Source organism: Cricetulus griseus, chromosome 3, assembly GCF_003668045.3.
Source record: "Cricetulus griseus strain 17A/GY chromosome 3, alternate assembly CriGri-PICRH-1.0, whole genome shotgun sequence".
Lineage (NCBI taxonomy): Eukaryota > Metazoa > Chordata > Mammalia > Rodentia > Cricetidae > Cricetulus > Cricetulus griseus.
In genome coordinates, this window is record NC_048596.1 from 65,667,519 (window position 1) to 65,689,976 (window position 22,458).

Consider the following 22,458-nt stretch of genomic DNA (forward strand, 5'->3'; position numbering starts at 1 on the left):
CATATATGTACATGTTAAGTAATATCTAATAATCTATTAAACTAGCTTTCCTACCAATAATGCTAGATATACAACAAATATACAAGAAATAGTAATTTCCCTGGATGATTCCTGCTAGTTTGCTTGTTTCACAGGGAGCACCTCTTCATCCTATTTTACATGTATGTTATATACATCTCCACTTTATCCAAGAGTTTTGATTTATTTTCTTCACTTCTGCATTTCCAGTGTCTGGAACACTGTCTGAGTACAGTACAAGCTCAGCAAATATTTTTGAGCAAATGAATTACCAGTAATTCCCCAGCAAATGAATTACTTGTGCTGGGGAATCTTAGAGTTAGAAGAATTCTAGAAACTAGGGTGATGTGGCAAAACCAAGGAAGTGTAGTCATGGGCTTTGGGGTCAGCCTGAGGTCTTGGCTCTCCTGCCTCGCTTGTCGGCTTTGTGCTCAACTCCACCACACCAGCATCTTCTCTCGCCAGGTACCTATGACTCCTGATGACTCTTGTTCTTTCAATCCACTAAAGTTCTCCACGAACATGAAACCCAATCCTGTCCAGGTAAGTCAGAGGGAAATAAGTAACAACTCATTCATCCTGTGGGATGTATGTGTTCAAAGGGTTTCCAGAGCCTCCAGCTAGACAAGCAAAATGGTGGCCTCCATCAACACCGTTGGTTATGAGGGGGTGAAGGTTACGGCACCTTCTCATCTCCACCCCATCCCACCAGGATACTCCTCAGTGCATATACAGCTTCTAGGGTGGTGGCCTTGCTTGCATCTGTGACCAAAATCAGTTCACTGTATCAGGTTCACATTCCCCAAAGGTTTAAGTGACCTTCCTCAGCCACATCTTTACTAACTCAAAATATTGTTTAGTCGAAACTCTTCATTCCAGGAACCTGGGCAAGAAGTGTTTAACTTTTCTCCTAAAAGAGAACTTCCCTGTCTGCCCATGTGCAGTCTGCTCTGATTCTTTGATAGCAGACACTTTTTTCAGTTTCCCCTTCACCTGTCTCCAACAAGAATGCAAAGGAGAAGGCCCAGATAATAGGCACTGGAATGGGGAGGTCACAGAATGATGCCAAGCTTAGAAGAGCATAGTCTTCACACCATTGGGTCTACAAGAAGGACACAGCTGCTGGGAGGAGACAAGGGACAGTTGGTCTCAGGAAGGTACACACAGCAGCACAGGAGACCTTCCATTCTTAAATGTTTCCTCTGTGCTTCCCAAAAGGGTCTCCTTGAGGTTCCTAGATCCTTAAAAGCCCCTTTAACAGGTGCACACATCGTTATGTTACTCCATTCTGAACTACTGCCTGTGTCTCTGGACAGCAAGAGTAAAGTGAACACACGTGAACCAGGATGCATCTCCATTTTACGACAGGCACGAGCAAGCACCAGAAGGTCTTGCAAAGCCTGCTGTTTTCAGGCTAATTCTTAGAACCATCTCCAATCTGACACATCTGTAGGCTGCTGCACTCATGGACAGCAGGTTGAGCAGACCTGCCTGGCCACCATGGGACCTGCTCACCATGAGCTCCAATTCCTGAAGATTGTTTTCTATCAGAAGCTGGTAACCAAGGACAGGGTCCTTTAACTTTCAAAGCTGGCAGTGTGACATCTGTGTGAGGCATTTAGAGAACACCTGCAACATGCTTCAGAGTCCAATGTGTATAAACATGTTCATTATATTTACACTTTGGAAGCAACTCCTCATCCTCAACCAATGTCTGCCTGCCTGGTCTCATCTCTCTCTCTCTCTCTCTCTCTCTCCTCTCTCTCTCTCTCTCTCTCTCTCTCTCTGTGTGTGTGTGTGTGTGTGTGTGTGTGTGTGTACCCTTATGGATGTAGGAAGTCAACATCAAGCTGCTTCTTCTACTGCTCTCTACCTTATTTGTTGAAGCAGGGTCTCTAACTGAACTTGGAGCTCAGGCATCTGGTTAGACTCCCTGGCCAGTAAGCCCCAATCATCCTCCCTCCTCTGCCTCCTCAGCACTGAGGTGACAAGCACGTATTGCCACCTCTGGTTCTTTGTACAGGTTCCAAGGATCCAAATCCAGGAGCCCATGCTTGTGTCATCCACATTTACTTATGGAGCCACCACCACCAACCCAGCCCTGCATTTCCCTTTAAAAAAAAAAAGCACCAGTAGCAGGAGTCTCCAAGGAATAGTGCTTGGCCTGGTCTGGCAAGGATGGGGGGTGGGGGTCATTCACCAGCAAGGTTTTTGGGAAATGTACCCCCTACCACACAAGCACCAGCAGGCTCTCTGGTATCACCATTATGACTGGCAGTGTTCCATGTCTTAAGAGTCAAGACAAAACAAATTTTCCAAGACAAAAAAATTCACCGTGTTTATGTATATTTGGAACCAGGAAAAGGAGGAGGAGAAACAGACCCGGAGGGCTCTAGGGATCACTTGTTGCAGGTACCACTTAATTGACTGATGGATCCAGCTGCACCATCATCTTCACCATGGAATTTCATGAGACTCTTTTACAAACAGAAGCAGCGCAACCCCGAAGAATCAGCTCAGCTGAGTCATTTGAGAAAATTGTATTTTAAAGGAGAAATAGCATATATCTACCACTGCATTTGGTGTTACAGCACAGCAAGGCAGCAGGAGAAGAATCACACAAATATGACAGTAAAAACGCCCACACCTTGTGGCCAATTCAAGATCAAAGTCAGTGTGTCCCTCCGAGTTTGGGGAAGTAACTAGCCAAGCCCAGAAATTGTTTTTCACTCACAGGTGGAAGTTTGAGACAGGTTTACATTTCTTCCCCAAAACTTAATTTACTATGAGCCCATTAGGAGAAGAGGGTATCTGAGGATGAGGAGGGAAGCAACATCTCAGGGTAGGATACAAGGATACAACAGTTTTTAGCACATCAGTCACACTCTATATAAGCTTGAGATTAATTCCCAGAATCCTTTGCACACTTATTCATTGCTTTGCTCTTCGAAATGAAGTTTTTTTCACCCCTGAGCCGACTCCATTGCGAAAGGATCTTTTCATTGATGTCTTCTCCAAAACTGGCTTTAGGAAAGCTAGTCCATTGCTCCCCTCCAGCCTGCTTGGGCAGCTGCTCAGCAGGATGAGAAAGTAATCAGGTTTCCCAGGCACCTGGTGATTTAGATGGGGAAGGAGGGTTAAAAGTTTATTCAACAGTAATGATTTTCAAAACCTTTATGGCTATGAAGTCACTATGTCTCACCTTCTTAGTGGTGAGAAATGTTGCTAAACCACAACATGTACTTAACATAGATAGCGTCTGGGTTACAATTGGCTTGTCTACCTTTTATTCTGTCACTCAGCATTTGCATTGAATATTCCACATAATAATCACATTGCCATTATTTTATAAGGCATATTGAAAATTCACTCGGGGGCTAGGAATGTGGTTCACTTGGTAGGGCACTGGCTAGCATACCCAAAGCCCTTGGTTCAGGCCCCAACACTACATAAACTGGGTAGGATGGCATACACCTGAAATCTCAGCACTTGGAAGGTGGAGACAGGGGGATAAGAAGTTTAAGGTCGGGGCTGGAGAGAAGAGTCAGTGATTAAGACCTCTGGCTGCTCTTCCAGAGGACTTGGATTCAATTCCTAGCACCCACAAGGCAGCTCACAACTGTCTGTAACTCCAGCATATCCAACATCCTCATATAGACATAAATAAATAATTAAAATTTTTTAAAAAGAAGTTTAAGATCATTTTTGGAAACTTAAAACTAAAAAAAAAAAAAATACTAAAATTTAGTGAGGTCTAGACCAGCCTGGGCTACATGACACCACTGTCTCAAAAGTTTCTATTGCCCTAAGTATGCATGGAAATTCCATATGGAAACCTGCCACTTTATATGCTAGTTTCAAAATTAAATTAGCTAAAAGAAATTCCCCCAGGCAAAACTCACCCAGTGTGACCAAACTCTAGGTTTGTCAAAGTACTGAACTTCTTTCTGGGCTGTTTGTGGCTACCTTCTTAGGTTTTCAGAAAGAGGTGTCAATGAATGACCCTGACACTGTCACCTTCTGGCTGAGGTTCTAGTCCTCATCATGGCTCAAGGCCTGGATAGTGCATCACAGTGCTGAGTGGTACAAGAAACAGATCCAGAACCTCAGAGCTCAAACTGGGCCCAAGGAACCTGCAGTCCAGCCCCACAGTGTGTGGATGAGGAAGCCAAAGCACCAGAGCCAAAGCCACGCTCTGGTCACAGCTGCTAACTGATCCAGGGCTCTGGTGGGAGCTGCTGACTCTTGCCAGGTCTTTCCCTTTCATGGCTTCAACAGAAGTCTAACAACTGGCAAAGTGCTAACCAAATCCTGTCCTTGATAAAGCCATCTCTGAGTGACACACTTTCTGTGCCTCCTCTTATTTTTGCCCTACAAAGAAAAGAGCTGCATGAAGCCAGCACCACTGGCTCCCTGGCTGGAGGTGAGGAGACCACATGCTTTCAGGTGACACTGTTCACCAGCTGATGGCTCCAAGCCCTGGTTTCTCAGCTCCAGTAGAACAACAGCACAAGCATTTTTCTAGAAATGGAGAGACATAGCACAAAGTAGAGCTTACAAAAACTTACACCTTTTGCTGTTTGGTGTAGGAGACAAGTTTGCCTTGATTTGTTCTGTTTGGGTGATGGGATGAAGCTTACAATGCATCAAACTCATTGGAACTCTTCACCCTATCTAGGTGAATAACTGGTCTTCAGAGCTCAAAGCTCCCAAGCAAACCTTCCTAATGGATGTGGGGGAAAGAAGATGTTCTCTCTCTCTCTCTCTCTCTCTCTCTCTCTCTCTCTCTCTCTCTCTTCTCTCTCTCTCTCTGTGTGTGTGTGTGTGTGTGTGTGTGTGTGTGTGTGTGTGTTGTTGTTGTTGTTGTTTTCTGTTTGATCTGGGAATAGCCAAAGACAGTTTCATAAATATTCGTTATGTTAAAAACCAATCAAAAACTCTGAGTTTAACACCATTCTGTTTTCCCCTGTATTAACATGATAGATAAATGCTGCCTATTTTAAATATCCAACAGGAGGGATTCATGTATCAATGCAGAAAGGAAGCAGCTGACTCTTTCCAGAATGCTCATGATACAGCCTTTATCCCACAAAAGGAAAGTGCCAGTGCTAGTTATGAGACCCTTAACTCATCCCTAAAAAGACCTCTGTGTACTGGGCTGATCTGAAGGCAGCTAGGCCAACCCGTCATCAGGATGCCACTGAGCCTAGCAGAAGGGCTCCATGAAGCTCTGAAGAAAATGATGAAATCCTGTGTGATAGGCTACATCATCACTCACCCCAAACAGTCAGGTTGCCATGAACACCATCCATGATATTACTGCCTGGCGGGGCTGTAAGGAGAACAGCATCCTCATGGGCAAAGGTAGAAATATGGGCAACATTGTGAAAGGAGAAACACTGCCTTATGGCCTAGGAGGTCTCTGCATACTTCAGAATAAAGAATTCTTAATTTAAAAACAGCTACAGACAAGTGCCTCTTGTTCCAAAGTGCAGTGAGAAAACCTCCTTTAGGAACAAAGAATAGAATGCAAGCAGTAAGACACTTGAGAAAATGTACCCATTTATGGATTGTGAGTCACCCTCTTGATCAATGCCTTGTCATAGAGGATCAATGAGTGAAATAGTGTTGAATGCTCATAGAAGGGAAAGGCAGAAGGGAGGCTTATTAAATAAACAGGAAATAGAAAAATGACAGACGTGAAGATCCACGAGAAGACCGATTATATAAATAACTAGATCACGGTGCTTTTAAGGAGTTGTCACTTGGAATTTCTGTGGCCTCTCTTTATCCTAAAACTAGTTCCTCAAATTATGATGAGCTCAGTAATTACACCGTGACAGGTTAAATTTTAGTGAAGCAAAGTTAAAGCACACAGTGGCATTAACAACCAAGGATGTTTTAACATTGTAAAGATAATGACATAAAACAAAGACGGATGACATAGAAGGGATTTAAACACCCCAAAGAAAGGCATTTGTTTTTCTGAATGTCTTGAGCAGCTCCATCAATACTCTTGAATAAATACATGCGTAAATATCCTAGGCAATATTTCATTGGAATCTAATATGTTGCCTACATTCTTCACCTGAAAAAGAGCCCACATTTTGGTAAAATTAGGAAATTTTCTGCTTCTGAAAAACGACCAATGCAATTTCAATGCAAAATATTTACTATGATTAAGAGTGGATATATGTGGAATAAATGGATTGTCATGGGCCAAAATGAATATTTTATATTGGAACAGCCATTTCCACATGCAGGATGCAACCCCCAAATAATTCACAAAAAAATTAGTGTATTCCAGGGCTGGGAGAGATGACTCAGCTGTTAAAGGCTAGACTCACAACCAAAAATTAGTATATGCAAGAATTGCCTATTGTCACATATAAATTTCTGTCTTACTAATCTCATGAAGCTGTTTACACATACTTTTCTCTAAAGGTCTAAAATAAAATGAATTTTTGTCACATATTTCTTAAGGTTCTTTTGAATTTTGGTATTCCACCACCCCACTCACTGATCTAGCCATCAGAAACAGCAGTGAACCCCTTACCTTGGAAGAGAGAACTGGATAACCCCAAAACATGTGCACTGTGGACAGCGACAGAACCAAGATGAGGTTGAGTTTTAACGAGCTGCAGAGTAGAAAAGACAAAAGCTCTGGTTAAATCTCACATAAGCAAATACAAGTTTTAAGAACATACAAAAATTCAACAGTACTCTCGGAAGAAATAAGCAGTTCTTTACCTAGTCATTTTGGATTTTCTGAGATCTGCACAGATGGTTTTTTATTGCCAGATTCCTCACACTGGCTGTCTGATCCTCCTTGGGTGGCTCTTTTATATCGGAAAAGTTCAGAAGTAAAAATACCACTGAGATCCATCCTGTGTGAGTGGATGGCCTGGCTGTGGCCTTTTGTGCTTGTTAAGTAAGAAAAGGACAGTAACATGGATGCTGTCACTGAGTTACCGGGGGTTGACTTCATTCAAGTTTGCCATTAAGAATGCCCTTCAAATACTCAGTCCCCCCTGTGACATGGTGTCCTGGAGCCTCAAGAGAAACTTTAAGTATTGTTTTTAGCTGGGAGTTTAAACACTTAAAAAGGATGACAGTGTTTCCTTGAATGTCAGAGACTAATACAAGTGAAATCACCAAGGGACTCAAGAGTGACTACACAAATGATGCAGGCAGGTCAGCTGTCTACTCTCCATTTCCTTCCTTCAGAACTTCAACTGTCAAAGCAAAACAAATGACACATCTGTTGTCTCTGGTCCCCAAGTCAAGGAATGACACTGTCTGTCCTTTTCTGTAGACACTGTTGAAGTCCTGTGTCCAGACTTTGGTGAGCCTCTTCATTTATCCTTCCTCTCCTCTCCAGGAGCAGAGCCTCCCAGTAGCCTGGCTGCTCAGGAGTCTGGTTTCCCCTACACATCAGTGGGCAAGGGTGTTAGGAACTTGATTCTGTGGCATTAAGCAGGGACAGATGTTGCTGAGGGCCACAGTGGAAGAAAATACCAAGGGAGGTGCTTCTGCTGTTGCTTCTGAAATGGTGCCAATGTCTTTCATTACAATCCAAAGATGGGAGATGGCTCAGTTGACAAAGTGCTTGCCACACAAGCATAAGGATCCAGGTTTGGACTCCTAACAACCACATAAAAAAACAGGTGCAGTGATGCACATTTGTGACTCCAGTGCTGGTGAACTGGAGACAAGCAGAACTCTGGAGCTCATGTCCAGCTAATAGACTAATGAGCCTCTGAATGATGAGTGGCCCTGTCTCAAATGTAAGGTAGAAAGTAACTGAGTAATAGCAACTTCACATTTAAACACACATGCAGTGCTTAAATGTGCACCCTCCCACCCACCCCCCCACACACACAAAGCAACGGAAGAAAATCTTTTCCTCTTCAAGATCCTCACCTTTTGGAGGGCAAAGATAGGTATCCTGAGTCTGGGACATAGCTACTTGTCACAGCTACATTCACTCCATTCTCTTGGTAAAGGTCTCTCGGTATGACTTTCAGGCAACTGTCAATCATAGTACCAGTGTGACTACAACAAGGACAAGGAGATGACCCAGCTCCTGAGAGAACAAGACTAGAGCCATGCCTGAGGCCTGGGGCAAGTGTCCCAAACACTGCCGTTGAGAGCTCTTTGGAGGACATCATGCAGACATTGGGAGACAGAGGGGGCACAAGGAATTGAGGGTATGTGTTCTCTTTTGGTTGTTCCTTAAGACCAGCTAACACTCAACGCACATGCACACACACACCAAAAACAACAACAACAAAAACAAAATAGAGAAAAAAGAGCTTATATCCAGCAGCAACCTTTTGTTGACTGATGAGCAATAGACTGGTTAGATCTGGGAAAGCGCTTGCTGACAGATTCCGAACAGACTCAGCTATACTTAGTCTCTGTACATGTACTAAAGCTAAAACCAGAAAGAGGACCAGAAGAAGTTTGTTTAAGGGTCATGCAAATGCCACATCACTTCCCTTCTTCTTGGATTTGGCAGGAGACTAGAGATTTCTTCAATAGGAAAAGATTAGCTATAGCAGAGTCCTAAAAACAAAGGCACAACTAAATGCCATAACCCATGGGTCTGTCTCTAATGTGGCTCAGCTCCTAGCACACTTCCTGAAGGTCCTCCACCATCAAAACAGGTGACAGAAGACCCTTTTCTGAAGCATCTGCCCAAGACAAAAGTAGAGAGCTGCAGGAACTTCAGGGATGCTGAACAAAACCATATCAGCTGACTGTGGGATGCTAACCTCCCCTGTTGCCAGCTCTGGTAACACAAAATTCTATTGGGAATATTTTTAGTACCTGATCTTAAATATACGTACATGACCAAGACAGAAGTACAATAAATAAAGAACACCTACAGAGCTATACCCCAGCCAGAAAAAAAGAGGATAAAAGACAGCAACACGAAAAATTGTGAAGTAATGAAAGAAACAAGAAATACAAAAATTGTAAAGGGGAAAAACTTAAAGAAAACAACTTGATATTCTCAGAAGGAAGACAGAATATATTGTATCTATGAAACAAGAAAAGAAAGTTATATAAAAGGAAAACTGGAGATGACAAATTCTCTAATGAAACTTAAATGAAAGGAAACTTACAAGTATTGAAAAAGAAGGTTAACTAAGTCTTCTAGACATTCAATTAAAAAGACAAAAGAGAAAGTTTGTGGTGCTAGAAGAGTAAGACCAGCATGATTCCACACAGACGTGGTAGAAATTCTACAAAAGAGGGCAGAAGGAATGAGAAAGCAGAGAATCCATGAATAAAATATCATTTCTCCCAAAGTTTTCCAGGGAGAAAGGACTCAGCCTTACCTAACAGAATCAATAAAACTCACCCCATCCAAAAGCACACCACCACAAGATTTCAGAAAATTGGGTCCAATCAACTTCTAGATTACCTACAAAAACTCAATTCACTAATACATTTGAACTTCTCAAAACCTCTACTGAGGAAGTAGAAGACAGTGAAACAATGCTTTCCAAATTACTATTTCCAAGGTAGAATTGGAATCCAATAATTCAGAATTTATTCCTCTTCATTAACTGTAAGGCTATAATGAATATTTTTGTATGTTTAAGACTTCAGAACAATACTTCCCACAAACATTTTCTCAGAAAGCTACTTTCAGGATATGGTCCACCAAAGTGCATAAAACTACAAAGAAGAAGATGAGGGAACTGGCAAGAGGCGAACACAGGAGATGAAGGAATTCCCAGATGGCAATCAAGAGTGGTCCCCAGTTCTATCTGTATACCAAACCATTGGGATGGGATAGAGGGCTCTGAATGAGACATCTGAAAGAGGATAAAAGCCAAAGAAGGACTAAAACCTTGTAAGGAGAATGAGAGCCCTGGAGAATTGGAGATGGGGTAGTGATGAGTACATAGCAACCCAAGCAAAAGAAAGAGAGAGATTTATTCACTCCAGGGAAACTGATGTCTCATGTGAAGGAAAATAGTAAGCTAACTACTTGACTCCACTAGGAGGACATGTGTGCAATCTTAATGACGTTATAACCGAGGGGGCTTCTAACCCCAAAGTAACTTAACTGTCCTGAAAGTTATTTCGTGCATGAACACGTGTCTGGTAAAGTGGATCATCTAATTTCTGTAGAGGAAACTCAAGATATAATGTTGAGAAATGAAAATTCAAACCACACTGTGTATTCAGAGATAAATACAAAGCTAATCAGCTTTAAAAGGTTGAAAGTGGTGGCTCTGGAGGAGGAAACTGAACTGGAAATGGGTTATTATCATAAAGTGCTTCCTTGGATGATTTGACTCAGTAGAGTGTACTGTTAGCTATGATGAAAGTAAAGCTTTGAGATTTTGCAACATTATGGAGTAGTTATGTCTGGAGACAGCAGGGGTCATCTTTACTGCTGCATAGGAAAAGACTGCTTGATTTAAAAGAAAAAAGCCCACACCATAAATCCAAGGAATGGAAAGGGAAAGAAAAGGAATAAAGGACAATGGACAGAAGGGGAATGGGCGAGTGAAAAGAAGAGAGATATCATGGATGGATGAAGAGAAATGGAGAAAGATGAAAAGAGGTAAAAAAGATTGGTATGAAGAGATAAACAAAAAGGAATTTGAGATATATGGAGAAGAAAATGAGAAGGTAGGTAAAAAAGAGATGAAGAAAGAAGAAAACTTAAGTGTATGGCTCTTCAGTCAACATTCACTTGTGGAGGAAACAACAGGAGGCATCACCTGCAGCTCCTTTTCAAATTCAGCTGAGCATCCCTCTTGACATAGTGGCCATCCTCTAAACCCAGGAGACAACCTTTATATGACTAGCCTTGGTTCTCGATGGGACACACCTAGGAAAAGGGAGCCTTACCTAAGGACGGACTTTTATCGGTTGGCCTGTGGGCATGTCTGTGGGGTATTTTCTTAATTGACAGTTGATGTAGGAAATTCCAGTGTACTATGGGTAGTGCCATCCTTAGTCAGTTGGGCCTGGTCTATATCAGAAAGACAGTTGAATGTGATACTGGGAGCAAGCCAATAAACAGAGTTCCTCTGTGGACTCTGCTTCGGTTCCTGCCTCCAGGATCCTGCTTGAGTTCCTGCCCCAGCTTTCCTCAAACTCTCTTCTCCCCCAAGTTAGTTTTGGCCAGTATCTTATCAGAGTAACAGAAAGCAGGTTAGGAGGCCTGTCACCATGACTCAGGCATGACTCTTTCTGCATTGGCAGCTGACACACAGAGTCATAGATACGATAATGTGATGAGCATGTTAAATGAGTCCTTCGAGGCCTGTGTCTACCAATTCTACCTTTTACAGGTATTTCAGGTTCCTAGATCCCACCATGCTATGCCTGGGATTGACAGAGGGGTGTAGCCAGCCCACACCAGACCACTGCCAACAGCATAAGTGAAAGTTAGCAGCAGGTAACTGTGTAAAGGGCACTTAGCCTGCCGTTTGTCCCCTGAAAACATATTTTTGTGTTCATCCACTATGCTCTGGGCCCTATAATAGAAGCTGTGACTTGGATTGATTGTGACACCCTCAGTCCTGTCTTGTCCTCAGGGAATTCCCAGCTTAGATTCAAAAACAAGATTTGTTTTCTGATCCCAAGCTTATTAAAAACAGGTTTCAGGTGGGCAGCTGTTTCCAAGTGGATGAGCACAATATGCTCATGGCCTGAGTTCTAGGCCAGGACTAAGAGCCCAGCACCTGAGCATCCCAATGCCCCAGAACTCCAGCAATCTTCCTGCAGCCCAGCTTCTTATGGCTAAGAAGCAGAGTCTTCTGTTCCTCAATCTGGGCCAAGAATCAGAAGTCCTAACTCGGCTGCAGAGTACCTCTCTAGCTGTAAGATTTTCCTTTCCATAGCTTTATGTGGGGAGGAGAGAAAGAGAATGTTGAACTCTAAGTGCATGTAAATGTCAATTGTGCATCCAAGAGGAGGGAGAGAAGTAGAGGGGTGTCAGCCTGGCACAGGCCTCCGGGGATCTCTTTAGATGACGAGTCTCATAGTATGATGTCTCCGGCAGACAGGGAGGGTGCCATGTGCCAAGAACACTGTCAACACAAAAAGCAAAGGTTAGTGCCAACTCAGCCCTGGAACTCACCAGCCCTCTCTTCAAAAGAGCACTACCCTGTCTGTCACACTGGAATTGTCTAAAAGTCACCAGAGTCCTATGCATGTGCTTCTCCCCAGCATTAGAGTCAAAGCAGAGAAAAGGAACCGGTGCTTTTTGACTTTTGCTTCTCACTGGTTGGCTCAGAAACGTTTGGATGTGTCTGCATCTCTTGATGTACATCTCCCATTGGAAGTTTGAGGTCATCCATTAGAAATCCTGTGGACAGAAGCCACTGAGGTCTCTGCTTTAATTCCAAGTGCTTTGTGTTAAAGCATCAAGAAGTCTCCTTTGGAACCAGGTTTATTACTTCTGGCTCTAGAAACTTACCAAAACTAGGACTTAGAAAGATGTCTTATTTATTCCATGTTAAAAATAAGAGACAGACAAACAAACAAAAACCAGGAAAGGTTATCAGTTCGGTACAATGGAAGACTTTGCTGGTTTTAAAAAAACACTCTGCAATAGGTCTCAGTGCCTCTAATTATAATATACATTGGGTCCCACATCTTTCTGCATGTATGGAAAAATCAATTTCATTTTACTGCTCCTTAATTCATATAACTGCAATATTCTGAAAGTGTAATTAAAAGACAGAATATGTTCAAATACACTTAGTGGTTTACAACAGAGTAGCAAGAGGCTTGGGTGAAGCTGAGATTAACTTATTGAAGTCAGTCATTGCTCTGGCTCATTACTGCTCCTCAGTGTTTTGCTATAATTTCCGTGCATCCAACCTGAAGAGCTGGCACTGAGCATCAGTGTTCTTTCTGTAGAAATAAGACCTAGGAGATGGTGAGACTCGTCATGGTAGAATAAAAGGTGCAAACCACTCTCCCTAGTTGTTTTACACTGTGGTCCTTCAACTCAGAAGTTTTGACATTTGGGCCTGGACATTCTTGTGGTGTGTGTGTGTGTGTGTGTGTGTGTGTGTGTGTGTGTGTGTGTGTGTGTTTATGTGTGTGTGCGTGCTCGCACACCCAGATATATATGTTCTCTTTCTAAAATATTTATTTTTATTTTTGTTTTAGATGGTTTGCCTACTTGTGTACCCAACTTGTGTGCAGTTCCCACAGAGTCCAGAAGAGGGTTCAGATCCCATGGAAATTGCGTTACAGTGTTGGTAAGTCATCACATGGATGCTGGTAACTAAACCCCAGTTTCCTAGAAAATCACCCAGTATTTTTAACTACTGATCTACCTTTCCAGCCCCTTAAGCTGAATATCTTATTTATTGATACAGGGTCTTTCATTGACCCAGAGCTTGCAGATTGGACCAGGCTAACTGGCTGTAAGCTCCAGATATCTGCCTCTCCAGCTCTGGGATTACAAATGTGCATCACCATGCTAGACTTTTTATGTGGGTTCTGGAAGTCAAACTCAGGTCTTCATTTGTGTGCTGCAAGCTCTGCACCAATAGAGCCATCTCTCAGCCCTCTGGGCTGGCATTCTTGATTGGGGAAGGTGCTTGCACACATACTTTATTGTTTTAAGAAGCATTCCTCCAACCCACTAGATACTGCTACCCCAGCAGTGACAAATAGAAACCTCTCCAGAAATGGCCAAATGTCCTCAGGGAAGCAGGTACAAAGCCCATGTCCCCACCCTCCTAGTTAAGAGCCACGTCCTGCCCATGAGATTGACACTCCAAGTAGGCATGTAATTAACACAGTCACAACAGAGAAGCATGTCTGCCTGCCTCCTCCCTCCCTACCTACTTCCTTATGTCCTTTATGCAAGTTCTCATTATGTAGCCCTGGCTGGTCTAGAATTTGACCTGGAGCCAAGCTGGCCTCAAACTCATAAAAACGCTCCTATCTCTACCTCTTGGGTTCTGGGAATGCTTTACTTTCTTGATTATTCATAAACTAAATAGTGAGCTGGGCGTTGGTGGCGCACGCCTTTAATCCCAGCACTCAGGAGGCAGAGGCAGGCGGATCTCTGTGAGTTCGAGACCAGCCTGGTCTACAAGAGCTAGTTCCAGGATGGCCTCCAAAGTCACAGGGAAACTCTGTCTCGAAAAACAAAAAACAAAACAAAACAAAACTAAATAGTGAAATTTTTTTGTTCGTCTGGTCTTGGATTCACTGAAATATGTTACTTATTTGTGAGGTAATACATGTAGCAGTCATGGCAAATGGCTTATATGTTGATTGAATAATTAGTGACAAAATATGCTATTAGGTTTTCTTAGTAGCATATATTATTAGTTACAAACTTTTGCATATGGTCCTGTTTTTCTTAACCCTTGGGTTTTTGTTGTTTTTCCTACTCATACTCTAAATTTGCTTCTGAGAAGGTAGATGATGCTCTGTGATCAGTGTAGGAGAGCATTCTGTTTCAGGAGCCTCATTGACCAATGAAAGGTCTCTGCCAAAGAATCCTTAAACATCTGGGTAACAATAGCTGGATCATTCTGCATAAGTAAGTAGACTTTGCAAGGGCTCACTGTGGAAAGAGAAAACCTATTGCAAGGGATCATGCTCAGGCCAAGACGGAACAGTCTCTAAAAAGCATTTTCTAGAATGTTCTATAATAGCAGATGAAAGTTCTATGTGTGGACTGATCTGTCAAACAATCAACAGGACCCATAGTATGCTGAAGTCTACAGCACCAAGCAAATTCTACAAAGATGAAATGCCAGAGAGAAGGAATGCCAATGTCAGGGTGGCCTGAGGCAGCATTTACCAGAACTCTGTCTTCACAGTGATGGGATCAGAGCCCCAGAGTATCTAAAGCCCTGCAAGTGGCTCTACCTTGCTACTTCTAGTGTCATTTGATAGTTATAGCAAGTTCCCATCTTGCAAGGAGAGTGTATCAGGACTGGGCATCTGGACTTCATTCTACCATCAAAGGATCAGAGCAGAGGAGAGATCTCGTCAGAGTTGCATTTTTTGTTTGTTTATTTCGAGACAGGGTTTCTCTGTATTGTTTAGGAGCCTGTCCTGGAACTGGCTCAGTAGACCAGGCTGGCTTCGAACTCACAGAGATCTACCTGCTCTGCCTCTCGAGTGTTGGGATTAAAGGTGTGTGCTACCAACACCCGGCCAGAGTTGCATTTTTTAAAATTTAAATTCTTTAATTACTACTCATATTTACATATCATCCCCCTATTCCCTCACCCTCCCATCCTCCTATGTTCCCCACCAAACCCTCCAGCCCATCCCCCAACTCCTCCCCAGGGATAGTGAGGACCTCCACCAGGGACCTTCAAAGTCTGTCATATCGTTTGGAGGAGGGCTTAGGCCCTCCTTGCTGTATCTGGGCTGCAATAATATCCCTCCATAGGGAATGGGCTCCTAAAGTCCATTTGTGTTCTAGGGTTAAAGACTGGCAACTGGGCGTTGGTGGTGCACACCTTTAATCCCAGCACTTGGAAGGCAGAGGTAGGCAGATCTCTGTGAGTTGGAGGCCAGCCTGGTCTACAGAGTGAATGCCAGGATAGGCTCCAAAGCTACACAGAGAAACCCTGTCTCAAATACCAAAAAAAAAAGACTGGTCCCACTGTTAGAGGTCCCATAGACTGTCTTGGCTTCCTACCTGGCACCCACATTCAGAGGGCTTGGTTCGGTCCAATGCTGTTTCCCCAGCTTTATGACTAGGGTCTCCATGCTCTCACTAGGTCAGGTCAACTGTTTCTGCGGGTTTCTGCAGCACCGTTTTGACTCCTTTGCTCTTCTCTCCTCCCTTTCCACAAATGGATTCCAGGCGAATGGCGTATGGTTCAGTGCTTAGCTGTGGGTGCCTGTTTCTGCTTCGAACAGCTACTGGATGAAGGCTCTAGGAATGGTTACCAAGGTAAGCACCAATCTCTTTATAGGGGAAGGGCATCAATGGCATTTTCTCCACTACTACTTGGATTCTTAGTTGGGGTCATCCCTGTGGATCCCCTAACATTTCCCCTGTGCCAGACCTCTCTCCCTAAACCTGTACTGTCTCCCTCTATCAAGACATCTCCTTTCTGATCCCAAGAGAATATTGCATAGTCTCTCTAAGAAGGGGAGGGGGACAAGAACCCCTGAACAAAGTGGGAGCATGGGGTGGGGGTGGAGAGGAAGAAGGTGGGAAGGGAAGAAGGGGAGGGGAAGGAGAACAAGAGGACTGAGACGGGAGGAATAGAGGAGGGCAAGAAAGGAGATGCATTTTTTTAATGGCCAGAAACAGAGGAAATGGCTAGCTCAGCACGTGGGCAGAGAGGGTCCTCAGTAGGCAATGGGATGATTCACCTGAGAGGAGGGGACAGGGCCCAGGTTGGTGCACCACAGGTGGAAGCAGATGAATGAGTGTGTTTATACATTGGCTGTGTGGGCGTGATGAGATGCTTGGAAAGGGCTGGCTTCTTCATCAGCTCACTGTACTTACTCAAAAATATGCCGTCTCCAAAATGTCACCTCCACACCTGGCCTTAGCAGTCCTCCCCCATGCTTCTTTTTCTACTATCCCTGGTCTCCTCCAGGGACTCTGGAGCACTAGGTCTCATGTCTCTGCTTTACCTCCTTGATGCCCACCTAACTATGCTCTGACCATGTCCTTACTCCCCCATCTCTTCTTTGACCACCTCTTCACCCCTCAACCCTACTTTGAGCACCTCCACATCCCTACCTCTGCTCTGAGTACCTCCACACCCCTATCTCTGCTCTGAACACCTCCACACCCCTACTTCTGCTCTGAGAACCTCCTCAACACCCACCACTCACTGGAGTCTTTCTTCCTTTATCACTTAGCACAGGAATCCCCTGCTTAGGTGGAAAACCTTAGCCTCCCACATGACCCTGTCCTGAGACTGCAAACAGGGTGGAAAACATACCCAGCCCCCTACCACCTGGGGTCTGAGACTGGTTGAGATCACACATTAGCCAAGTCCCTCTCTCCCATTTGATATCTTTGTGACCTCTGTCATACAATCTAAAATCTCATTCTCTTACCTTTGTCATATAGTATAGGTCACATATTTAACTAAGCCTACTTACTAAAATGTTCAAGAGTAGATATCTGGCTTTGTCTGGAAGGGCTGATTCTTCTTCCTTTGGTTCCCAAAGTTGTGCTTCCTGTCTGCTGCCACAGTGTTAATAAATCTTGTACCTGAAGGACAATTTGATTCAACATCTTTTTTAGCCCCCTTTCTCTTCCCCCTCCCCCACACATCCACTATCATAATTGTTTCCTGATAGCTTTCAACTCTCCATCCAACACAACTGTCAACATTGTCTCTGCATCCATTTTGAGTGAAGCCATGTTACCCAATGACTGAGATCCCTCAGGTATCACCACAGGAATATGCTACATTTCCTAGTAAATATTCATGGCTACAGATCTTTCTTCCTGGGTCACACATCAACTGGGTCCAACTTGCCTACCCAGAGGAAATAGCCTTTGTCACATAAGTCATAGATGAACTAAGCCTGCTTCTCTACCATGAAAGACTCCTTCTTTCTTGAAAACCTTAAAAGAGGATATCTTGTTTTACCTGGGTGTGTGTGGGACCATTTCAGACTCCCCATCATGTTGCCCAAGGATGTGAACCATGTTGCTGTTTGGGTTAACAGCATCTTGCCTAAATAATGATTCACCTCAGAGTCTTTCTCTCAGGCCTCCTCTCCTCTCCTCTCCCTCCCTCAGAATGCTAAGTGTGGCTGTTTCCTGCCTCTGGGAACTGATATTGGATAAGTATTTGGAAAGGTGCTTTAGGTACCAGGAAAGCATCCTGGGTTGAACAGCTAGCTGATCAGAGCAGCCTGTGCCAGGCAATTAGAGCCAGGAGGAACCGTGTGCTTGAAGGAAGAGCGGCGTGGTATAGACAAAGATGTGAGGTGGGCTGAGCACAACTGGCACGACCAAAGGAAGATGCTGTGCCCCTGGCTTGGGTTATGATGGTGGCACAGGGGAAAGCCAATGAGGTGAGCGAGGCAAAGCCCGAGTAATGGCCAGGTCTCTCCAGAGGTTTGTGTGCTGCTGAGAGATGATCTGAGTCAAGAACAAGGCCCTGCTGGGAGTACCAAATGTTCCCCTGCTAATTCTCAGAGGAACTGCAGGTGACTGAGACCAGGGGAACAACCTGTATAGCACTGCATCACAAGCATCTCAGTGCTCAAGGATATGAACCAGAGCCATAGCTGGACCCCAGCATTAATGTCCAAGGTCATTCTCCCGATGCCCCCAGCCAGGACCCCACACATCTGTGCTCAAGGAAGGCAAGAACCTGCAGAGATCACTGCCAGCTCCCAAGACTCAGACCTGCCTTCCTTCCTGCTTCCACCTGGAGCCTCAGGTCATCTCCTAAGCACGGTCACACACAAAGTAGGTGGCAGGGTAAGGAATGGTCCCTAGTGGGCCTCTAAGATCCAAACGGGCCCTATTGTCTCATAAGCGCACCTGAAAGCTTTGAGGAAAACAAGCCCCAGGACTGCTGAGGGGAGAAGCAGGGCTCTGAGAGCCAACCTTCCAAGGAGGCAGCCTCCTTGCAGGCCTCAATACCACTCATCTTAAATCCCATCTCTTATCAGGGATGAAACTGCTAAATGTGCCCTTCCTTCACATTTTCCCTTCATCTATATATTCTCCTATCTAAATTTTACTGGGGCTGTAGTTATTTTCCAGCTATGTACCCATTCAAACTTTACAATCTTTTATTAGGGTTGTATTCATGGATAAATAAGTCCCAGGCACTTGAAACTTTATCTACGGGAAGCTTCTGCTTTGGCTTCCAAAATGCTCCTGATCTCCAGCTATAATAATCAAGTCATTATCCCTGAAAGATAGGCTTTTGAGTTTCAGACCCTGTGGAGGTGAAGATGGATGTCTACATAACTCACACACTTGCTATTCTGTGGAAATTTTAAATGCTTCTGAATTAGTTGAGTCATAACAGTGAAGCTATCATAAAAATTAAGTATATTTAATTTTTCTATAAAAATGAACACTACTAGAGCTGAAGAATTGGCTCTGCACCTAAGAACACTTACTGCTCTTATGTTGAGTGGTCAAATTCACTTCCCCAAACTCACACTGGGCAGCTCACAACCACCTCTAACTCCAGCTCCAGAGGACTAGACACCTTCCTCTGGCCTCCACACATGCATGCACATGCACATACTCATACTCACACACATACACACACACACACACACACACAGAGAGAGAGAGAGAGAGAGAGAGAGAGAGAGAGAGAGAGAGAAAATAATTCTTTAAAATATCAACACTATTGTTCAATTTCAAATATGAAATTGATGCTAAACATTGCTTGGCCATGGTGTGTGTTACGTTTTTAGGTGTGTGTAGTTTAGGCATACATGTGTGTTTACAAATGTGCATATATACAAGTGTGAGTACACAAAGAGGCCAGAGGGGCTTCCTCTCATCTCTTTTTCCACCTTAGTTTTGAGACAGTGTTTCTCACTAGACCTGGACCTCACTTACTTAGCTAGACTAGCTGGCCAGGGAACTTCAGGGATGTTCCTGACTCTTTCCTACCACCAAGCACTAAAAGTAGATGTGTGCATTGCCACAGCCAGCATTTACATGGGTGCTGAGAATCCAAGCTGGAGTCCTCATGCTTGTATAACAAGCTCTTTACTCATTGAGCCATCTCCCGAGACCCAGGTGTATTGTTAAAGATCACGATGTTATCTAAAATTACACTACCACTATACTTGTAGGCTAGACTATTCAAATGTAGTCTCTTGCCTATGAAAATGTCAAGGGCATTGGGCCAGTGTTTTAAGCACTTAATGCCCTCTTAAATAAACATAAAGTTGCTAAGCTCAAGAAAAGCATCCCATTTGCTTTAAAGACACACTATTTCTCTATTGTTAAATATTTTCTGAGAAACATTAGAAATACAGGGTAGATGTGGCCAGAAGGAAAGATTTTAAACCTGACAGTTTGTAGGTAGAGACGAGGAGGATTTGGGGGTCAGGAATGCTATGCCAGGAAATCTCATCCTTCTGTGTATGAAGTCAACACAGGGGAGCAGCCCACTCAGGACTGCAAGAGCAGAGTGGGAATCAGGAATGGCTTGTCTTTATTCTTGTCCTTTACTTTGGCCAGCTAAGGTTCAGAGATGCCAGGTTCATGCAATTCACCTCCAGGAATGGAGGGGATTCTGTGGCAGCTACTGCCTGCCTTTGTCTTTCTGCTGCAAGAAGAGCAAGAGGGTCTAAAAACAAAAGGCTCAGTGGATAGAAGGTTTGTTGTACAAGTATGAGGGCCTGAGTTCAAGCCCTAGCTAGCATCCATGTATAAAATAATTAAAGACATCTCATTTGATGGTGGGTCCCCTAGTTAAGCAGCCCTGGTTAATCGAGGGCATTTGTTAGAGTGACAACTCTATCTTTGTGTGTTTCTCTGGCAGCCTCCTGCTTCATCACAGAGGAATCTGGATACGATAGTATTTCCAACGAGCTGGCTAGGGTTCCTTGGATCTATAGAATCATAATTATGGGTAGGTAAAGAGAGACTCTTCCAGACCTTGAGTGCCCAAGCCCTGGGAGCCAGGGTGGTGGATGCAGATGCTAGAATCCAGGCTCCAGAAGCCAGAAACAGAGCTGTAGGCACTTGGGCTACATGCTTACTGCACCAAGTTTTGACAAGCAACTAACACTTGGCAGCTGCTCTAATTCTCGGCATCCAGGAGCACTGACTTTTGGCAGCAGCTGCCAAGAAAGTTCCTGCCATGAGCTAGTGTTTCTTGAGCAGGGCTGTCCATTGTAGGCCTAGCACTGGCCCATTCTATTCTCTCCCTGTCCTGACCACCCCACTACACCATGGTTTTCTTGCCCTATCCTTTGTAAAGAGGCCTCCCTTCCCTTGTTCTGGCTATCCCAGCTAGGGCAAAGGCCTCTCCCTTCAGCTGCTATCTACCTTGTCATTTGAATGATATGTATCTTCCACACAGGCTCATGTGTTTGAATACTAGGACCCTGTGGTGATATATTGTTTATGATCTTATAAAGCTACTGGGGATCAAAATGCAAAGCTAATCACAGTCATAGAGCCAGGCAGTGGTGATGCACACCTTTAATTCCAGCAGCCATTCTAGCTAGCCATGGAGGCCAGGCAGTGATAGCATATACCTTTAATCCCAGGACTCAGGAGACAGGCAGGTAGATATTTGTGAGTTTAAGGCCACCTAGGGTTTTACAAGAGTGAATCATCCTAAAAGAGTAACAGAGCTCATGCCTTTAATCCAAGCACTTGGGATCACACACACACACACACACACACACACACACACACACACACACACACACACCTTTAATCCCAGCAATAGGGAGATGGAGACAGAAGAAATGAATGGCTGGGCAGAGAAATGAATATAAAGTGGGAGGAGACAGGAACTCAGAAGATTGCACTCTGAAGATTGATGAAGCCAGGATCACCCTTTCAGTCTGAGGTAGAGGTAAGAGCTAGTGGCTTAGAGGCGTTTTCTGGTCTTTAGCTGAATCCCAATATCTGTCCCTGGGTTTTCATTATTTGTGTTACAGTCCCCAGCTCTTAGAACTTCTTGGGAAGGATTAAGAAGTGAGGCTTTGTTGGAGAAGGTGTGTCACTGGGAGCAGACTTTGAAGTTACAGGAGACTCCATTCAGGACCTTTCAGCTTTTCAGTTTCCATGAAGAAGTCAGGTGTAATTCTGACAGGTTTGCCTTTATATGTTACTTGGCCTTTTTCCCTTGCATTGGGAGCATGGGGGAAGGGGAGAGGGAGCTAGGAGAATGAGAAGGGGAGAAGAGGCAGGGTGAGGAGAACATGAGAGCAGGAAGGTTGAGTTGGGGGAAGAATAATAGAGGAGGGCAAGATAAGAGATACCATAATAGAGGGAGCCATTATAGGTTTAAAGAAAAATCAGACACTAAGGAAATGTCCAGAGATCTACAAGGATGACACCAACTAACAATCTAAGCAACAGTGGAGAGGCTACCTTAAATGCCCTCCCTTGATAATGAGATTGATGACTAACTTCTATGCCATCCTAGAGCCTTCATCCAGCAGCTGATGGAAGTAGAAGCAGACGCCCACAGCTAAACACTGAACTGAACTGGAATCCAGTTGCAGAGGAGGAGGAGTGATGAGCAAAGTGGTCCAGACCAGGCTGGTGAAACCCACAGAAACAGCTGACCTGAACAATGGGTAATTCTTGGTCCCCAGACTGATAGCTGGGAAACCAGCATAGGACTGATCCAGACCCCATGAATGTGGGTGTCAGTGAGGAGGCCTCAGAAATCCATGGGGCCTCCTATAGTAGATCAGAACTTATCCCTAGCATAGGAATGGACTTTGGAAGCCCATTCCACTTAGAGGGATACTCCCTCAGCCTAG

General features: G+C 44.1%; 1 protein-coding gene across 1 annotated transcript; it reads right to left on the reverse strand.

Moving 5' to 3' along the window:
- Window positions 1–2,949: 2,949 nt before the first annotated feature.
- On the reverse strand, window positions 2,950–8,060 carry Nps (neuropeptide S). Its single transcript, XM_027409181.2, has 3 exons — window positions 7,988–8,060; window positions 6,575–6,681; window positions 2,950–3,129 (listed from the first exon to the last, which is right to left on the reverse strand). Exons 1-3 carry the CDS (start codon window positions 8,058–8,060, stop codon window positions 2,950–2,952), a joined length of 360 nt encoding a protein of 119 aa, XP_027264982.1.
- Between the last annotated feature and the right edge of the window lie 14,398 nt (window positions 8,061–22,458).